General features: G+C 38.5%; 1 protein-coding gene across 1 annotated transcript in view; it reads left to right on the top strand.

Moving 5' to 3' along the window:
• Positions 1 to 21,246, top strand: part of CFAP54 (cilia and flagella associated protein 54) — a gene marked incomplete at its 5' end in the record, with an annotated part of 297,105 nt that overhangs the window by 63,989 nt on the left and 211,870 nt on the right. Inside the window, 3 exon segments of the mRNA XM_079935999.1 lie at positions 1,746 to 1,832; positions 1,924 to 2,045; positions 18,910 to 19,086. Coding sequence (XP_079792125.1) covers positions 1,746 to 1,832; positions 1,924 to 2,045; positions 18,910 to 19,086 — 386 coding nt within the window.

The raw sequence follows: 21,246 nt of genomic DNA, 5'->3' as shown, positions 1-21,246 counted from the left end.
ACAACATGAGAGTTGCAAGTTAAGTTTTATTTGGGGCAAAATGAGGACTATAGCCTGGGAGACAGCATCTCAGATAGCTCTGAGAAACTGCTCCAAAGAGGTAGGGGGAAGGTCAGTATATATGTGATTTTGGTGAAGGCGGGGAGTACATGGAATGAAGCACATATTTTTTTGCAGAAGGTTTCTGCTAGTCGCGAGGAGCAGCCGTCACCATGAAAGATTTTAGTGCTTTTCTAGATATGAGGGGATACAAGAATTGGGCTCATAAAATCAACTCCTGAAAATACCTAACTATCTGAAGACCTGTTCTACCAGTTTTTCCCAGAGCACAGAGAGCCTCATTTCTGCTCTCCACCCTGAGCTCCTTTCAGGGGATGTTGAAAGTCAGCAGCTGCAGCAGCACATGATCTAATCCTTGTAGAGGTAGCTGGCAAGTGCCAGTGGCAAGTGCCAGTTTGTAGTTGACTCTCTCTCTCTCTCTATATATATATGTGTGTGTGTGTGTGTGTGTGTATATATATTTACATAGGATTAGTTATTATTTCTTTGCAATATCTCTGGATCTGCTTGATGTTTTTCTCTGCTTTATTGAACTGCCACCCTAGCACAGATTATCACTTTTTTTCTCCTGTCATTCTTCACTCTTGTATGCTGCTGTCTGATTAATGTTGCCTAAATACTGCTTTTGTCATTCTTATTCAAGAACTTTACGGTGGTTGTCTATTGATGACTGTGGCATTTAAATGTGACTCCTGTGTTGGGCATTCAGAGTTTTCTTGCAATCTCATCCTTCTTATCTCCAGTGATTATAATCATGAGAGCTATCACTTAATTAGCATTTATAATACCCTAGGTACTGAGAGAAAGATGCATTATTTTCCGCTTTGTGTTGCTATTTCCATGAAGATAAATTTCCTTATCCTTTGCCATTAAAGAAACCTTATATCCTTTAACGGTGTCTTTTGGCATCTTTTCATCAATCAATCATCATCCCATGGTGACTCATGTGCATTAGCACAAATAATTAAACCTCAATAAAAGGGGTTTATTGTAAGGTTACTACAGGTACACTCATGTACCTTTAAGGAGAGAAACAATATATTGCCAGGTCTCTTGAGGGCCAGACCTGGAAAATCAAGAATCAGTGTAATATTCTCCATCTCCCTGGACCAGCATACCTTTACTTTCTTCTCCCTCATCCTGCTACCTCTTTCCTGGACCACCGTGATGGTCAGTCCTAGTTGCACACCAGGATCTCTCACTGCTCACAGTCAATTGGGAATAATTTGTGTGTCAGTTGAAAATCTTGAGAGAGGCTCTGATTTTATCAGCCACAGATAGAAGAGAATGGAGGTCTTCATGTGGTACCCAGAGCTCTTGCAGGAACCATGGATGGAGCAATTTTGAAAAGTTTATGAAGGGGGAAAGTGAACAAAAGTTGGTTGGACCCTATTTATCAACCTTCAAGATAATTTTATTTAAGGTGAAATAGAAAATCAAATATTGTTATAATTTAAAAATTCTTGATCTTCTCATACAGTAGCAAATAAAAGAGAATTTAATGATGAAACTGTATTAGATTTGTTTGAATTTTTATCTATTAATGAAAAAAAGATGACATGATAGAGGAAGCAATAAGTTTACAAATAGTTACTCTTTAGTGTTTAGAAAATATTTCCTTTCTTGAACATAAACCTAATTGTGATAACAATCTCCTTCTTCTTCTCCTTCTTCTTCTTCTTCAGTTTTGCAGACTCCAACTGTTAGCAAAAATATATCTACCAAAGGTCCAGAAAAGCCAAAAAAACCTGGAAGTCCTGATTGTTTTACAGGTAATTAAGTTTTGGATAAATTGTCTTTCCGCATTTTTTAAAGATAGTTTTTATGTTGCCCTTTCGGTGAAATGTTTGTTTGCTTTTACAGAATTAAGTGTAATGAATAAAATAAGGAAGAATAAGCTATCCAAAGCAATTTACCTGATGCAGAAAACCCTTCTAGTGTTTGAGAAAGATGCAACCTGTACATCTCTACATAACTTCTTGATGGTAACAATATATCATTTCTTTTTTTAGTCCTGACATGCAACCCCTGTTAAAAATGAATGATTTATTTCTCTTTGCTAAAAATAATGTGTTGCCGTTAACATTAGATTATGAACTTTTAGATTTGCCGTGTCTAGTCTTCTCTTTGTGAAGTGCAATAGTTTTAAGCAGGGAAATTAATCTGTATCTCCAGCCCTGAACTCTCCTGAAATGAGAGGTTCTCTCTCTGCAGGGAGACCTTACAGGGGGAGCTAAATAAAATCAGGATTCAAAATGAGGTGAATCGTAGAATGTAAGTGACACTGTGCCAGCATCAATGCATTCCTTACTATGGAACTAAAATACTTAAAGTCCATGGGCTAAAGTACCTTCTCCCAGATGGATATTGCTGATTTATGGACCAGTTGCCTTGCTGTTGTTGTCTCTCTCTGACCTGGAAATTGTTCTGTCTTCTTACTTATTCATTGTATGTTGATTTTAGAGTTTAAATTTCTGAGGGGAATCACATTTCTGTTTTATTTTTGCCCCTGTGTATCACAAAAGTTTGACTGTGTTGGCTGAATGAATGGCATATGATGAGGTAGAGAATACAAGTAGCTTGTCTGACAAGGGAAAGAAAAGAGTAAGTCAAAGCTAGGGGAAGGATACAGAATTTAAGAAGAGTTCGACGTATAGTGGGGGTCCTCTAATAGAATAGGGAAGGGGATGAGATTGAAAGCACATGTAAAGTGGTTCATCTTCAGTGGAGGGTGGGCTGCAGAGCAGACACCTCATCCTCCGATATAGAAGGGAAGGAGGAACAGACAGATGTAGATTTCAATAAGTCCATTGGTGTGGAGGCAGGGAGTTGAGTGGATGCCTTCTTATCTCAATCATGTGTAAAATAGGAGGCAAGGGAATCTGCCATGGAGAGTGAGGGTGAATAGTTGGACTGGGGAGAGAGAAGGTGATTGGAGAGTGGAGAGGAATGGATGAGGGAGCTGACTCTAAGTTAAAGGACTGGTCAGCATCCTGAAGTTCTGGCTGAGGTTGAAGACCATGGATTTTCAGGTGGCCTCATCTGCATGCTGGTATGATATTATCCTGGTGTGGTACTCTTAGTAGCTGTGACAGTAGAATATTTGTGACAGTAGAGATTTGTACTGGACTGGATTTTTAATAAAAGTACGAAAGTATAGGTTAAAAGTTCATAATGAAAAATGGGTGTAGATTGAGTAGGGAAGGAAGTAACACCATCAAGACTTTTAAAGACTTGGTAGACTATGGAGATATCAAGAGATTGGGCATCTCTATGAGATCAGGGACCAGAAAATCAGAATCTGAGAGAGCTAGAAGGATAGGTGTTGGAAGTTAGAAAGTATTGGGTTGACCAAAAAATTCATTCCGGATTATCCGTAAGATGTTACGGAAAAACCTGAACCAAGTTTTTGGCCAATGCAATAGAATATTGGAGTTTTAGATTTCTGGTATGTAGTACTTCCTGATCATAAGTCCATCACTTCATTCATCCAACATATGTTTTTGAGTGCCTATGATCCATTCAGCAAATGTTTTATTGCAAGTTGACTATGTGCCTGGTATTATGCTGAGTACAAGGGATAAAAACAAACAAAAATCCTTTCTTTATTCAACCAGTATTGATGGATTGCCTGCTCTTTGTGGTCTCTGTCTTCAAGATAAATCCAGTCTATGGGAACATAGACGTGTAAGTAGGTGATTATGAGTCATTGTCATAGGTGCTCTAATTGCAAGAGTGCCAGGGGAATTCAGGAAGCGAATACCTGACCCAACAGTGGGGAATATTTGAAGAAACATCCAGAAAAAGTGACATGAAGTTGAATACTGAAAGACAGACAGGAGTACCCAGGGAAAGAGAAAGACAAAAGTGGAAAGGACATGCAAGGCAGAGAGAACAACCTGTGCAAAGGTCCTGAGGCTAGAAGGGTCATAGAGTACTTGTGGTCCTGAGGTCATTCAGTGTAACAGAAGCTTCGATGCAATGGCAAAGAGGAGGGAAGTGTTTGGAGAGGATGGTAAGAGGTGAGACCAGAGAGAAAGTAGAGTCTAGCTCGTAAGAAGTCTAAGGATTCTGCATAAACAGATGCTATCAGTGTTCAAGGTGGGGAAGTCTGTCCTGGCAGTATTAGGGGAGAGCCTCATTACAGTAGAATTTCCAGCATCTGAATGAAGGAGTTTGATGATGGTATTGGATAGTCTCAGCTGACCAGGCCAAGTGGTGTCTGATCTCTGCTGGAAGACTCCTGGGTTCAGATCCATTTTCTCAGCAGATGCTTCTGCAGCCGCTCGCTACTGCCTAGTGGTTGGAGGACATTAGTACTTCAGTCCTATTTCCATGGCAAGTAAAACTTATCTTTCTTTTAGAACTGTTTGTCTCAGGACTCATCTCATGGCCTCTCATAGTCCAGAGAGAGTAAAGCCTCTGGGATTTTCCCTTTTGGTTTATTATGATGCAATCTTGTCTTTATATTATCATAATATGCCCATTGCCCTGTTAGGTCTCTGTCTTTCTACCACTGTGACTGGGAACACACGGGAGATGTGAGAGGTCTGAAGTTTTCATGTTCTCCTTGTGTATCTTTTCCTTCTATTTCTTAAGTGAAACTATTTTAAGAAAAATTATAATATCCTCTTAGACTCATGAGAGGCATTTAGAAGCTCTACTTTTTACGAGGGGCCCTCCATAAGAATTGTCACCAGCTGGGAAATGTTGAATATTTATTTAGAAGTCCCGAAATCTTCTATAGCCACCTCTGCTCCTCTGTGGCAGTTTTTCATCCTGGTGTTAAAGCTTAATGATCAGTCCTCAGGGTACTCTCATAAACAACGATGTTACGGCTCAAATAATTGCCAAAGTTTCTTTCCTTAAAGAAGACAAATAAATTTCATTCCCTTGGCAATCATTTTCTTTTGGGCTATATTACAGCATGCTTTACATTATCACGGTCTGGTAATAAAATTATCCACAAATCAGTATTTGATGTGTCACCTGATACCATAAAAAAGATTTGAAAAGCCTGGGTCTTTGCAGAACCCTTAAATAATTCATACCCTGTTTTAGTTTTTCAGAAGTTTCCCGACCTTGTGGAGATGGATACTCTCATCAGGTCTGTTTTATTCCAAGTCCATTAAAGGTGGACTAGCTTGTTGCCATGGATGGAGGGACAAACCTTTGATAAGAACCCGTTAGCCTTCCAAAAGAGATGGCTGGCTTTTTTTCTTGATTGTGGGGCTTTATTTTTCTCGGTTTCCTGTCTCGGTTATTTGACTTCTGGAAGTGCATATTGGCATTTTACACATTATACCTCAGATTGATTTTAATGGATTGCACCTGGAACCAGCCTGCGATGTCCCTGATTTTCTACTTCCGATAAATAGAGGAGTCAGCATATGGCTTATGATCACCACTCCTAGTTCGCTTCAGAGTCCAGCAGCCCAACCTTCAGCGTCTTTGCGGAGCAATTCCTCACTGGGAAGAGGCAGGAATACTCCTCAATCCAAGTGCTGAGGGTACCGGGGCAGGGGTGTATACTGTTGTTTTCTGTCCAGCATTTATTTCCCTCTTCCAAACATCACCTTTGGAGGAATTTCTTCTTCCCCACTAGAAGAAATCAGGTAGGACTTTTCAGGGCCTCTCTTCTCTGCCAGCCAAGAGGAGGACTGGTGATGCAAGCGAGGCTGATTGGTTGCTCCCTTCTTGGAATCTGAATCTTGAACAGAGGGATAAAAAGACAAAAAGTAGTTGGCATTCATTCATTCCAGTGCCTGTGTCCTGATTAGACTATGTTAGTTGTGTTCTGTAGACCCTCTTGCCTCTCTGGACCTGCTGTGTTCCAAGCCTCATGTTGCTGTTGCTTCTGTTGCAAAGAGCCCTAACTGATGCATCTAGTGTTCCCCTAGGACTATATGTTGAAACTTAAATCAATAATTAACATGATTTTAGCAGTTCTGAAATCCAGTCATAATGCTTCAACTCTAAGCAAAGGAGCATTATAGATTAGCAGATTATTTTTTATAATCAATACAGAATCCACTTTTATGGTCCTAATTTGAAACCAGAACTCATGAAGAAGCCCAGGCCACTAGAAGTTCTAATCACTCCTGGCTCTAATACTTCCTGAATTTACATCTTGATGGCCCCTAAATACCATTGTATTAACTGTGCTAGCAGTAACTGGATTACCAAGTGAAGTGATTTTTCCTATTTTATAACATTTTAGTCAAATTAATTCTATTTGCTTTTTTTAGGAAAAATATATGTAAGCCAATATTCTTCAGAGATCTCCTCAGTTCTTTTTAATTGTTCATGCTGAAGTCTTCCTCATAAAGAGTAAAACCCTTTTTGATTCTGACCCCCCTCTTTTGAGGTCATGTTTTGACCCGCAGTCTTCAAACTACTGACAGAGATTTTAGAATATTTACATTTTAGGATTTTTTTCTTTTAAATATTTTGACGTTATTGCATAGAAAACTTCATCTCTGGTTGCCTCTCCACGCTTCTTTTTAACTTCACTTTGTATTAAGACAAGAAATCATAATGGTTAGGAGTATAAGGCTCTTGGATTAGAGTTTTGGTACTGCCGCTGACTAGCTGTATGACCAAGGTCAAATTACCCATGCTCTGTTAAATTTTAATTTCTTCATCTGTAAAATGGGTGTTTTGGGGAAGATTCAATGAAATGATGCCTATAAAATGCTTAGCATTTGACATAGAATAAGCAGTCAATAAATGTTAGCCATTATTATTACTACTATTTTATCTTCTAATTTAAGCACTGTGGAATATTCTTTTTGTCATATCAGTATGATTTTTGATGCTTTAGATATATTTTTCTCTATCAAACTACACATTTCTTTCTGTCTTTTCTCTTAGATCTTATAAAGCGTATATTTTATTCTCAGCAATATTCTTTGCCAGGATTCTTGGATATGACAACCTACTTTTCATCTTCTTCTGAAATATACATAATATTGTTGAGAACCCAGAATATACCTCGGGAGATCTACTAGATGAGTAATAAATATGGTACTTTATCATTCCAGTCTTGTGATAGTTGTTTAGGTGTGTCCTAATCACGGCCTTCCAGATTGCATTACATCTTTCTGCAAGTGTTTTGCTGCACTGTGGATGTTAAGTCATTTTCAAATGTATTTAATGTCAATCTGTCATCATAAGCCTTGAGTAACTTGTAAAAAGAGGCAGGTCACACATTCTCTAGTGGGAACCATAGGCAGAGAGATTTGCATTCAGACAATAGTACTTTGGACTTCAGTACTATTGTTTTGTGGCAATAAAACAATATGTTTTTTTAATTGAAGTGTAGTTGCTTACAATATTATATGTTACAGGTGTACAATATAGTGATTCACAACTTTGAAAGGTTATACTCCATTTATAGTTATTATAAAGTATTGGCTTTATTCCCTGTGTTGTACAATATATCCTTATAGCTTACTTTATTTTATTTTAATTAAAAAATATTTTATTGGAGTATAGTTGACTTACAATGTTATGTTAGTTTCAGGTGTACAGCAAAGTGAATCAGTTATTCATATACATATATGTACTCTTTTTTAGATTCTTTTCCCATATAGGTCATCACAGAGTATTAAGTAGAGTTCCCCGTGCTATACAGTAGGTTCTTATTAGTTACCTATTTTATATATAGTAGTGTGTATATGTTAATCCCAATCTCCCAATTTATCCCTCCCCCCACTTTCCCCCCTGGTAACCGTAAGTTTGTTTTCTATATCTGTGACTCTATTTCTGTTTTCTAGATCAGTTGATTTGTACCCTTGTTTTTAGATTCCACATATAAGGGATATCACATGATATCTGCCTTTCTCTATCTGACTTACTTCACTCAGTACGACAATATCTGGGTCCATCCATGTTGCTGCAAATGGCATTATTTCATTCTTTTTTATGGCTGAGTAAATTCCATTGTATATATGTACCACATCTTCTTTATCCATTCTTCTGTCAGTGGACATTTAAGTTGCTTCCATGTCTGGCGATTGTAAATAGTGCTGCAACGAACATCAGGGTGCATGTGTCTTTTTGAATTATGGTTTTCTGCAGATATACACCCAGGAGTGGGATTACTGGATCATATGGTAAGCAACTGACCAAGGATTAATCTCCAAAGTATACAAGCAGCTCATGCAGCTCAATATCAAAAAAACAAACAACCAATCCAAAAATGGGCAGAAGATCTAAATAGACATTTCTCCAAAGTAGACATACAGATTGCCAACAAACACATGAAAAGATGCTCAACATCACTAATCATTAGAGAAATGCAAATCAAAACCACAATGAAGTATCGCCTCACATCAGTCAGAATGGCCATCATCAAAAAATCTACAAACAGTAAATGCTGGAGAGGGTGTGGAGAAAAGGGAACCCTCCTGCACTGTTGATGGGAATGTAAATTGATACAGCCACTATGGAGAACAGTATTGAGGTTCCTTAAAACACTAAAAATAGAACTACCATATGACCCAGCAATCCCACTACTGGGCATATACCCTGAGAAAAACATAATTCAAAAAGAGTCATGTACCACAATGTTCATTGCAGCTCTATTTACAATAGCCAGGACATGGAAACAACCTAAATGTCCATCAGCAGATGAATGGATAAAGAAGATGTGGTACATATATACAATGGAATATTACTCAGCCATAAAAAGAAATGAAATTATTTGTAGTGAGGTAGATGGACCTAGAGACTGTCATACAGAGTGAAGTAAGTCAGAAGGAGAAAAACAAGTACCATATGCTAACGCACATATATGGAATCTAAAAAAACGGTACCAGTGAACCTAGGGGCAGGACAGGAATAAAGACACAGACGTAGAGAATGGACTTGAGGACATGGGGAGGGGGGAGGGTAAGCTGTGACGAAGTGAGAGGGTAGCATTGACATATATGCACTGCCAAGTGTAAAACAGATAGCTAGTGGGAAGCTGCTGCATAGCACAGGGAGATCAGCTCTATGCTTGAGAGGTGGGATAGGGAGGGTGGGAGGGAAGCTCAAGAGGGAGGGGATATGGGGTTATACGTATACATATAACTGATTTACTTTGCTATACAGCAGAAATTAATATAACATTGTAAAGCAATTATACTCCAATAAAGATATAAAACAAACAAAACAACATGTTTTGTTAGACATATTAGGCAACATGTTGGCCATGGATAGGCAAGTCACATCCATATCGATAATACTTTCTCTTTCACAATTAAGTAGAGCTGGTTTCATGCAAATTTTTCTATCTTGATTTTTTGCGTCTTCTTTTCTGGTGATATTTCCTCCTTGTACTTGAGGAACCCCCTTTAAAAAACCCCTAATCAAAAAAAAAAAAAAAAAGAAAAACCCCTAATCACTTTCTTTTCTTTAATTGAGGTATAATAGACAACATTGTATTAGTTTCAGGTGTACAACGTCACAATTCCATTTTTATATATATTGCTAAATGGTCACCACAAGTCTTGTTAACTTATGTTACTATGTATTAATAATATATTATTAACTTATATAATTGTCGCCATACAGTTAACACATTTTTTCTTGCGATGAGAACTTTTAAGATCTACACTTTTAGCAACTTTCACATATGCAATACAGCATTAACTATATTCACCATGCTGTGCATTATATCCCCATGACTTATTTATTTTATAACTGGGAGTTTGTACCTTTTGACCCCCTTCACCCATTTTTGCCCACCCCCAACTCCCTACCTTTGGCAAACACCAATCTGTTCTCTGCATCTGTGAGCTTGGTTTTTGTTTTTGTTTTTTTGTTGGATTCCACATATACGTGAGATCATATGGTGTTTATCTTTCTCTGTCTAGCTTCTTTCACTTATCATAATGCCCTCAAGGTCCATCCATGTTGTTGCAAATGGCAAGATTTCTTTTTTTTTAATGGCTGAATAAAATTCCGTTATTTATCCATCCATCTCACATTTTCTCTATCCATTACTCCAGTGGTGCACATTTAGGTTATAAATGATGTTGCAGTGAACATGGGAGTGCATATATCTTTTTGAATTAGTATATCAATCACTTTCTTATAAGTGGAATTTTATTAGCAGCTCAATGATTTACCTCGCTAAGTTAGGATTTTTTTTTCTCTTTTCTTTTCTTTTTTTTTTGCGGTACGCGGACCCCTCACTGCTGTGGCCTCTCCCATTGTGGAGCACAGGCTCCGGACGCGCAGGCTCAGCGGCCATGGCTCACGGGCCCAGCCGCTCCGCGGCATGTGGGATCTTCCCGGACCGGGGCACGAACCCGTGTCCCTTGCATCAGCAGGCGGACTCTCAACCACTGCACCACCAGGGAAGCCTGCTAAGTTAGGATTTTAATTTCTAACTAGCATTAGGTCTACCTTGAGTTCTATTAGATAATTTATCTGATTTACCTAAATCAAGGACTCTGTCTGAGACTTTTCTCTTGTTACCTTTCACTTAAAACTTTAATACGTTGATCTATCTTTCTGTTTTTGTGCCAGGGAGGGTGGGAGGGAGGGAGACGCAAGAGGGAAGAGATATGGGAACATATGTATATGTATAATTGATTCACTTTGTTGTAAAGCAAAAACTAACACACTTTTCTATTGTCTTTATGGTCTCTATTTCCCCTCTGATCTTTGATGTTCCTTCTACTAACTTTGGACTTAGGTTTTTTGTTCTTCTTATTCCTTGAGGTGTGAAGTTAGATTGTTTATTTGATATCTTTCTTTGTTCTTAAGGTAGGCATTTTCGCTAAAATCTTCCCTCTTAGAACTACTTTTGCTGCATCTTATAAATTTTAGTATGTTGTGTTTTCATTTTCATTAGTCTTATGATACTTTTTGACTTCTCTTTCCATTTCTTTTTTTTAAAATTAATAATGACTATTAAAAACTATTCAGGGCTTCCCTGGTGGCGCAGTGGTTGAGAGGCCGCCTGCCGATGCAGGGGACGTGGGTTCGTGCCCCGGTCCGGGAAGATCCCACATGCCGCGGAGCGGCTGGGCCCGTGAGCCATGGCCGCTGAGCCTGCGCGTCCGCAGCCTGTGCTCCGCAACGGGAGAGGCCACAACAGTGAGAGGCCCGTGTACCGCCAAAAAAAAAAAACAAAAAAAAACTGTTCAAATATCTTTTTGGCCATTGAAACTGTAATCATATTTTTCTCATTTGATTTATGGATAAATTAAATTATATCCTTAGACTTCCTAATATTAAATCATCCTTTTATTCCTGAGAGACAATATAATTACAGTACATTATTCCTTTGACATATTGTTAGATCAATGTATTAGTATTTTATTTAGGACGTTTACATTTATATTTGTAAGGAGATTGCTCTATGTTTTTAAGTGCAGTCATTTTTTCAGGTTTTGTTATCAAAGCTATAATAATTTTAGAATATTCTCTGAGGAGCTTTCTCTGTAGTTAGAAATTTAAAAAATGGCATAAGAATTAATCAGTTCATTGATATTCAAAATATTTTAAAAAATAGTATCAGTTGAGACTGACGCTTGTGGGAAAGTCTTTTTGGATATCGTTTTTGGATATCTTTCCCAGTTTCTTTCATTATTATTCCTGTGTTCAGGTTTTTCTTCTTGAGTCAGTCACTGGCCATTTGTGTATCTTCTTTGGAGAAATGTCTATTCAAACCCCTTGTTCATTTTTTAATGGCGTTGTCTTTTCATTATTGATTTGTAACGGTTCTTAATATATTCTGAATACACGTCCTTTATCAGATATATGATTTGCAAATATTTTGTCCCATTCTGTCAGTTGTCTTTATTTTTTTGATGGTATCATTTGAAGTTTTAAATTTTGAAGAATTTCAGTTTACCTACTTTTTCTTTTGGTGTGCTTTTGGTGTCATATCCAAGAAACCATTGTTTAACTCAAGGATGTGAAGAAATTTACTCCTATATTTTGTTCTAAGAATTTTGTAATTTTAGCTCTTATATTTGGTTCTATGATTCATTTTGAGTTAACTATTTGTATATAATGTGATGTATGGGTCTCACTTCCTTCTTTTGCTGGTGGATGTCTAATTGTCCCAGCGCAGTTTTTTGGAAAGGCTATTCTATTTTCTATCATTCAATTTTTTTTTTTACATCTTTATTGGAGTATAATTGCTTTACAGTGGTGTGTTAGTTTCTGCTTTATAACAAAGCAAATCAGTTATACATATACATATGTTCCCATATCTCTTCCCTCTTGCATCTCCCTCCCTCCCACCCTCCCTATCCCACCCCTCTAGATGGTCACAAATACCTGAGCTGACCTCCCTGTGCTATGCGGCTGCTTCCCACTAGCTATCTATTTTACGTTTGGTAGTGTATATATGTCCGTGCCACCCTCTCGCTTTGTCACAGCTTACCCTTCCCTCTCCCCATATCCTCAAGTCCATTCTCTAGTAGGTCTGTGTCTTTATTCCTGTCTTACACCTAGGTTCTTCATGACTTTTTTTTTCTTAAATTCCATATATATGTGTTAGCATATGGTATTTGTCTTTCTCTTTCTGACTTACTTCACTCTGTATGACAGACTCTGGGTCCATCCACCTCACTACAAATAGCTCAATTTAATTTCTTTTTATGGCTGAGTAATATTCCATTGTATATATGTGCCACATCTTCTTTATCCATTCATCCGATGATGGACACTTAGGTTGTTTCCATCTCCGGGCTACTGTAAACAGAGCTGCAATGAACATTTTGGTACATGACTCTTTGAATTATGGCTTTCTCAGGGTATATGCCCAGTAATGGGATTGCTGGGTCATATGGTAGTTCTATTTGTAGTTTTTTAAGGAACCTCCATACTGTTCTCCATAGTGGTTGTACCAATTTCACTTTCAGATTTTTCATCACTAGTGTATAGGAATGCCAGAGATTTCTGTGCATTAATTTTGTATCCTGCTGCTTTACCAAATTCACTGATTAGCTCTAGTAGTTTTCTGGTAGCATCTTTAGGATTCTCTATGTATAGTATCATGTCATCTGCAGACAGTGACAGCTTTACTGCTTCTTTTCCGATTTGGATTCCTTTTATTTCCTTTTCTTCTCTGATTGCTGTGGCTAAAACTTCCAAAACTATGTTGAATACGAGTGGTGAGAGTGGGCAACCTTGTCTTGTTCCTGATCTTAGTGGAAATGCTTTCAGTTTTTCACCATTGAGGATGATGTTGGCTGTGGGTTTGTCATATATGGCCTTTATTATGGTGAGGAAAGTTCCCTCTATGCCTACTTTCTGCAGGGTTTTTATCATAAATGGGTGTTGAATTTTGTCAAAAGCGTTCTCTGCTTCTATTGAGATGATCATATGGTTTTTCCCCTTCAATTTGTTAATATGGTGTATCACGTTGATTGATTTGCGAATATTGAAGAATCCTTGCATTCCTGGAATAAACCCACTTGATCATGGTGTATGATCCGTTTAATGTGCTGTTGGATTCTGTTTGCTAGTATTTTGTTGAGGATTTTTGCATCTATGTTCATCAGTGATATTGGCCTGTAGTTTTCTTTCTTTGTGACATCTTTGTCTGGTTTTGGTATCAGGGTGATGGTGGCCTTGTAGAATGAGTTGGGGAGTGTTCCTCCCTCTGCAATTTTTTGGAAGAGTTTGAGAGGGATGGGTGTTAGCTCTTCTCTAAATGTTTGATAGAATTCGCCTGTGAAGCCATCTGGTCTTGGGCTTTTGTTTGTTGGAAGAATTTTAATCACATTTTCAATTTCAGTGCTTGTGATTGGTCTGTTCATATTTTCTATTTCTTCCTGATTCAGTCTTGGCAGGTTGTGCATTTCTAAGAATTTGTCCATTTCTTCCAGGTTGTCCATTTTATTGGCATAGAGTTGCTTGTAGTAATCTCTCATGATCTTTTGTATTTCTGCAGTGTCAGTTGTTACTTCTCCTTTTTCATTTCTAATTCTATTGATTTGAGTCTTCTCTCTTTTTTTCTTGATGAGTCTGGCTAATGGTTTATCCATTTTGTTTATCTTCTCAAAGAACCAGCTTTTAGTTTTATTGATCTTTGCTACTGTTTCCTCCATTTCTTTTTCATTTATTTCTGACCTGATTTTTATGATTTCTTTCCCTCTGCTAACTTTGGGGTTTTTTGTTCTTCTTTCTCTAATTGCTTTAGGCGCAAGGTTAGGTTGTTTATTCGAGATGTTTCCTGTTTTTTAAGGTAGGATTGTATTGCTATAAAATTCCCTCTTAGAACTGCTTTTGCTGAATCCCATAGGTTTTGGGTTGTCGTGTCTCCATTGTCATTTGTTTCTAGGTATTTTTTTATTTCCTCTTTGATTTCTTCAGTGATCACTTCGTTATTAAGTAGTGTATTGTTTAGCCTCCATGTGTTTGTGTTTTTTACAGATCTTTTTCTGTAATTGATATCTAGTCTCAGAGCACTGTGGTCGGAAAAGATACTTGATACAATTTCAATTTTCTTAAATTTACCAAGGCTTGATTTGTGACCCAAGATATGATCTATCCTGGAGAATGTTCCATGAGCACTTGAGAAAAATGTGTATTTTGTTGTTTTTGGATGGAATGTCCTATAAATATCAATTAAGTCCATCTTGTTTAATGTATCATTTAAAGCTTGTGTTTCCTTATTTATTTTCATTTTGGATGATCTGTCCATGGGTGAAAGTGGGGTGTTAAAGTCCCCTATTATGAATGTGTTACTGTCAATTTCCCCTTTTATGGCTGTTAGTATTTACCTTATGTATTGAGGTGCTCCTATGTTGGGTGCATATTTACAATTGTTGCATCTTCTTCTTGGATCGATCCCTTGATCATTATGTAGTGTCCTTCTTTGCCTCTTCTAATAGTCTTTATTTTAAGGTCTATTTTGTCTGATATGAGAATTGCTACTCCAGCTTTCTTTTGGTTTCCATTTGCATGGAATATCTTTTTCCATCCCCTTACTTTCAGTCTGTATGTATCTCTAGGTCTGAAGTGGGTCTCGTGTAGATGGCATATATATGGGTCTTGATTTTGTATCTATTCAGCCAATCTGTGTCTTTTGGTGGGAGCATTTAGTCCATTTACATTTAAGGTAATTATTGATATGTATGTTCCTATTCCCATTTTCTTAATTGTTTTGGGTTCATTATTGTAGGTCTTTTCCTTCTCTTTTGTTTCTTGCCTAGAGAAGTTCCTTTAGCATTTGTTGTAAAGCTGGTTTGGTGGTCCTGAACTCTCTCAGCTTTTGCTTGTCTGTAAAGGTTTTAATTTCTCCATCAAATCTCAATGAGATCCTTGCTGGGTAGAGTAATCTTGGTTGCAGGTTTTTCTCCTTCATCACTTTAAATATGTCCTGCCAGTCCCTTCTGGCTTGCAGAGTTTCTGCTGAAAGATCAACTGTTAACCTTATGGGGATTCCCTTGTGTGTAATTTGTTGTTTTTCCCTTGCTGCTTTTAATATGTTTTCTTTGTATTTAATTTTTGATAGTTTGATTAATATGTGTCTTGATGTATTTCTCCTTGGACTTATCCTGTATGGGACTCTCTGTGCTTCCTGGACTTGATTAACTATTTCCTTTCCCATATTAGGGAAGTTTTCAACTATAATCTCTTCAAATATTTTCTCAGTCCCTTTCTTTTTCTCTTCTTCTTCTGGAACCCCTATAATTCAAATGTTGGTGCGTTTAATGTTTTCCCAGAGGTCTCTGAGACTGTCCTCAGTTCTTTCCATTCATTTTTCTTTATTCTGCTCTGCAGTAGTTATTTCCACTATTTTATCTTCTAGGTCACTTATCCGTTCTTCTGCCTCAGTTATTCTGCTATTGATCCCATCTAAAGTATTTTTAATTTCATTTATTGTGTTGTTCATCGTTGTTTGTTTCATCTTTAGTTCTTCTAGGTCCTTGTTAAATGTTTCTTGCATTTTGTCTATTCTATTTCCAAGATTTTGGATCATCTTTACTATCATTCTGAATTCTTTTTCAGGTAGACTGCCTATTTCCTCTTCATTTGTTAGGTCTGGTGGGTTTTTATCTTGCTCCTTCATCTGCTGTGTGTTTTTCTGTCTTCTCATTTTGCTTATCTTACTGTGTTTTGGGTCTCCTTTTTGTAGGCTGCAGGTTCGTAGTTCCCGTTGTTTTTGGTGTCTGTCCCCAGTGGCTAAAGTTGGTTCAGTGGGTTGTGTAGGCTTCCTGGTGGAGGGGACTAGTGCCTGTGTTCTGGTGGATGAGGCTGGATCTTGTCTTTCTGGTGGGCAGGTCCACGTCTAGTGGTGTGTTTTGGGGTGTCTGTGGACTTATTATGATTTTAGGCAGCCTCTCTGCTAATGGGTGGGTTTGTGTTCCTGTCTTGCTAGTTGTTTGGCATAGGATGTCCAGCACTGTAGCTTGCTGGTCGTTGAGTGAAGCTGGGTGTTGGTGTTGAGATGGAGATCTCTGGGAGATTTTCGCTGTTTGGTATTATGTGGAGCTTGGAGGTCTCCTGTGGACCAGTGTCCTGAAGTTGGCTCTCCCACCTCAGAGGCACAGCACTGACTCCTGTCTGCAGCACCAAGAGCCTTTCATCCACACGGCTCAGAATAAAAGGGAGAAAAAGTAGAAAGAAAGAAAGAGAGAGAAAGAAAGGAGAGAGGGAGGGAGGGAGGAAGGAGGGAAGGAAGGAAAGAAAGAAAGAAGATAAAATAAAGTATGATAAAATAGAAAAGTTATTAAAATAAAAAATAATTATTAAGAAAAAAAATGTTTTTAAAGAAAAAAAAAAAAACGGACGGATAGAACCCTAGGAGAAATGGTGGAAGCAAAGCTATACAGACAAAATCTCACACAGAAGCATACACATACACACTCACAAAAAGAGGAAAAGGGGAAAAAATCGTAAATCTTGCTCTCCAAGTCCACCTCCTCAATTTGGGATGATTCGTGTCTATTCATGTATTCCACAGATGCAGGGTACATCAAGTTGATTGTGGAGCTTTAATCTGCTGCTTCTGAGGCTGCTGGGAGAGATTTCCCTTTCTCTTCTTTGTTCTCACAGCTCCCAGGGGCTCAGCTTTGGATTTGGCCCCGCCTCTGCGTGTAGGTCACGACCTGAGAGCGTCTGTTCTTCGCTCAGACAGGACGGGGTTAAAGGAGCAGCTGCTTCCGGGACTCTGGCTCACTCAGGCCGGCGGTGGGGGGCGGAAGGGAGAGGCACGGAGGGCGGGGCGAGCCTGCGGAGGCAGAGGCCGTCGTGACGTTGCACCAGCCTGAGGCGCCCCGTGCGTTCTCCCGGGGAAGTTGTCCCTGGATCCCGGGACCCTGGCAGTGGTGGGCTGCACAGGCGCCCTGGAAGAGGGTGTGTGGATAGTAACCTGTGCTCGCACACAGGCTTCTTGGTGGCGGCAGCAGCCTTAGCGTCTCATGCCCGTCTCTGGGGCCCGCGCTCTTAGCCGCGGCTCGCGCCCGCCTCTGGAGCTCCTTTATGCAGCGCTCTTAATCCCCTCACCTCGCGCACCAGGAAACAAAGAGGCAAGAAAAAGTCTCTTGCTGCTTCGGCAGGTCCAGACTTTTCCCTGGACTCCCTCCCGGCTAGCCGTGGTGCACTAGCCCCCTGTAGGCTGTGTTCACGCTGCCAACCCCAGCCCGAGCTTCAGTTCCCAGCCCCACCTGCCCCGGTGGGTGAGCAGAGAAGCCTTTTGGCCTGGTGAGTGCCGGTCGGCCCTGATCCTCTGTGCGGTAATCTGTCCGCTATGCCCTCCGCACCCCTGTTGCTGCGCTCTTTCTCCTCCGCGGCTTCGAAGCTTCCCTTCTCCGCCACCCGCAGTCTCTGCCCGCGAAGGGGCTTCCTAGTGTATGGAAACCTTTCCTCCTTCACAGCTCCAGCCCACTGGTGCAGGTCCTGTCCCTATTCTTTTGTCTCTGTTTATTCTTTTTTCTTTTGCCCTACCCAGGTACGTGGGGACTTTCTTGCCTTTTGGGAGGTCTGAGGTCTTCTGCCAGCGTTCAGTAGGTGTTCTGTAGGAGTTGTTCCACGTGTAGATGTATTTCTGGTGTATCTGTGGGGAGGAAGGTGATCTCCGCGTCTTACTCTTCCGTCATCTCCCCCTCGTCTCCCCTCTATCATTCAATTTTAATCTTTACTTGGGTTTTGGCTTTAGTGCTCAGAGTCTTTGCTTTTTAATTTTATGTAAAAGAGGAGTTTAACTCATTTACATATATTATTATTGGTGTTATAGTTAGCCTTACTATATTTATTTTGAAATATTATTTAGATTTTCTGATTTTTATGTTTTTTTGTTTCATGTGATATCACTAAATGTGTAACCTTTTAAAAAGGTGATTGCTTTTCCTTTAGGTTTATAGAATAAGTACTTCTGTATATTTTATTTGTTTTTGCTGATAGTAAGAAACCATCAATAATTTGGTTTTAAATAATTTTATAAACCACATATACCAATAGTCATTACTTGAGAGTCACATTTCAAGTTGCATTGAGTGTAGGTGTATAGTTCATAAGTATCAATGCAGATAATATTGTTACAAAATTTTTAAGGACAATGAAATATGATTGCAGATATTCAGAGGGTTTGATTTGAAAATGAAATATATTAATGTATGATAATGATGATAAACATGTTAGACATATAAATATAATGTCATTGCCTTAATAGCTATTTTTTACTTGGCCTTATTTATTAGCTATTTTTTACTTCTGGAAAATCTAGCTATTTTTTACTTCTGGAAAATCATTTACTACTTGAAATATGTATACCACTGAGCATCAAAAAATACATATATCAAGATAATGTTTAACATCACCAGAATTCTCCAAATACAATGAAGTTCAAGCTCTTGAAATGTGATTTCCTATTTTCACACTTTATTATAGGAAGCATATTCTTTAATTGAGAAGACCGAAGCAGAACAAAGTGTACTGTATTCATATCAGAAATATGTGGAAATTGCCAAAAGAAAGAAAAGCAGAGTACCTCCTCCACCCATCCTGCTAGCCCGAACTCATTGTTCTGTGACATTAAAACCTGCTCCATTTATTTCTGATGTTAAGGTATGTTGTCTGTTATGACCTTTACCTCATGGAAAGCAACGTAAGGTGCTTTTATGAGTATAATAATGAATACTTATATTGCTTTTAGGGCTTGAATAATCTTATTGATTAATATAAACACTGAACACTGGGATTAGTATTCCAGTATCTTTAACTATCTGTAGTTTCTTCATGACCCTTTTTCCTTTATGCTGTTTCCCTTTTGGCTCCTTATAGCTTCACTATAAGAAACTTACTCCTGTATTGCTACACGCAGATATATAGTAAGGAGAAATGAGAGAGAAGCATTTTGAAGTATCTTCCTTACCATGACACAGTCATATGCTGACGTCCTAGTGTGCTCAACTTCAAGAAGGTTTCCTTGAGATAGAATCAAGCATTTGAAGGGTATAGAAGTTACTCTGAGAGCCAATGATGAAGATAAGAAAATTTGGGGGTGGTGAATTTAGAGACTCTTCCGAAAGTTCTTCTGTGTAAATGGGGATCCTTTTTTTTTCTTTTCTGGTACGCGGGCCTCTCACTGTTGTGGCCTCGCCCGTTGCAGAGTGCAGGCTCCGGACACGCAGGCTCAGCGGCCATGGCTCACGGGCCCAGCCGCTCTGCGGCATGTGGGATCTTCCCGGATCCGGGCACGAACCCGTGTCCCCTGCATCGGCAGGCGGACTCTCAACCACTGCGCCACCAGGGAAGCCCAATGGGGATTCTTTTAATGCAAACAAATGATAATTCCAACCACATTATAAGTCATAATTCTTTATGTATTTATTGAAGCTCTCTCCTAGCCCCAGTGCCTTGGAACTTGGCCTAAATGGGACTGTTATTTGAGATTTAGTTTCCTCATAAGCATTTGGTTCCACCTAATTTATATTTTAAATATTACATTTTCCTCTTTTGGGTGATGAACACATGCTCTTTGGTGTTGTAGAAAAAACAAAGTTGTTTCTTTGTTATTCTTAGGATGTTCTGCTTGAACTTAAATACATCGTCTTGATATAGTGGAAAGGGCATGGGCTTTGAAGTCAGACAAATACAGATTTAAAATTCTAGCTCTACCCCAGCAGTATGACCTTACGAAATCTAAATATACTTTCTGAGTGTTTTTTTAAAATTTGCTTTTGTTATCTTTTCCATTTGTAAAATGTTTCTTCTGTGAAAATTAAATGAGATATTATAGCATATTCTTGGCATATTAACCGATGTTCTTCCATCCCTTGTATTAAACATATGTAGTAAAGTTAGCTAAAATCAGTTAATGAGGTTATACACTGTGATTATATTATCTGATGATTTTTTTTCATAAATTCTGTCCAATGAGCATTATTGAGTGTCTGCTATCTGTCAAGCTCTATGTGAGGTAACGTATAAAAATAAACACAAATAAAGCATGGTTCCATATTTTGAGAAGCTTCAGACTAATGGGAGGTGGACATCAGTGAGAAGTAATACCACCTTCATAATGCCTTATAATTGGAGGAATAGAAGCAACATTCATCCTAACTGCTATAATGAATGCATTATTGCAGTTGCTAATAGTTTTAAAATTCAACTTTGGATTTTGGGGATCTGTTTAAGAATAAGGATCACTGACTTCGGAAATTCAGTACAGAACTAAGACTGGATGATTTGCCAAGAGTTTTCGTTTGTTTTTACTTGAATGTTTTGATTTATTTAACCAGGTTCTTATTTTTTATGTATCTCAAATTAGTGACTAGTTTATTTCATAATGCTTATTAATAGGAAGGCATAAGCATCCCATACTTGACCTGTACTTGTAAGACTTGTCACTCAGCACATGATGTGAAGTTGATGTATATTATATTTTGGTAAAGTTGTGTGCTCCTGGAAATTATACCTTCTGTTACCCACTCCATAGCACTAGATGGTGCTATGGACTTAAATACCTTTTCTAGTTTGAGATTTCAGCCATCTTTTGTTTTATCAAAACCTCTTGTTAAGGCATTTGTTGCATTAACATCTGTTTTAATGGTTGAAAATGCTAGTGTTACTTGTAAACTTTTATTTCCAAAGCTAGTGGTGGTTTGTCCATGGTGTCGTTTCTCTTACATAGACTCTAAGGACATAGTCTTCTAATAGTTTCACAGACTAAGATGTTTTCATCTGTGGAACACAATAGGAATATAAAGCCTGCTTGTAAAAATG

The sequence above is a fragment of the Stenella coeruleoalba genome (genome assembly GCF_951394435.1).
Source record: "Stenella coeruleoalba genome assembly, chromosome: 11".
Lineage (NCBI taxonomy): Eukaryota > Metazoa > Chordata > Mammalia > Artiodactyla > Delphinidae > Stenella > Stenella coeruleoalba.
Note: the sequence above shows the minus strand (reverse complement) of the source record. Positions and strands in the feature narration are given on the sequence as shown.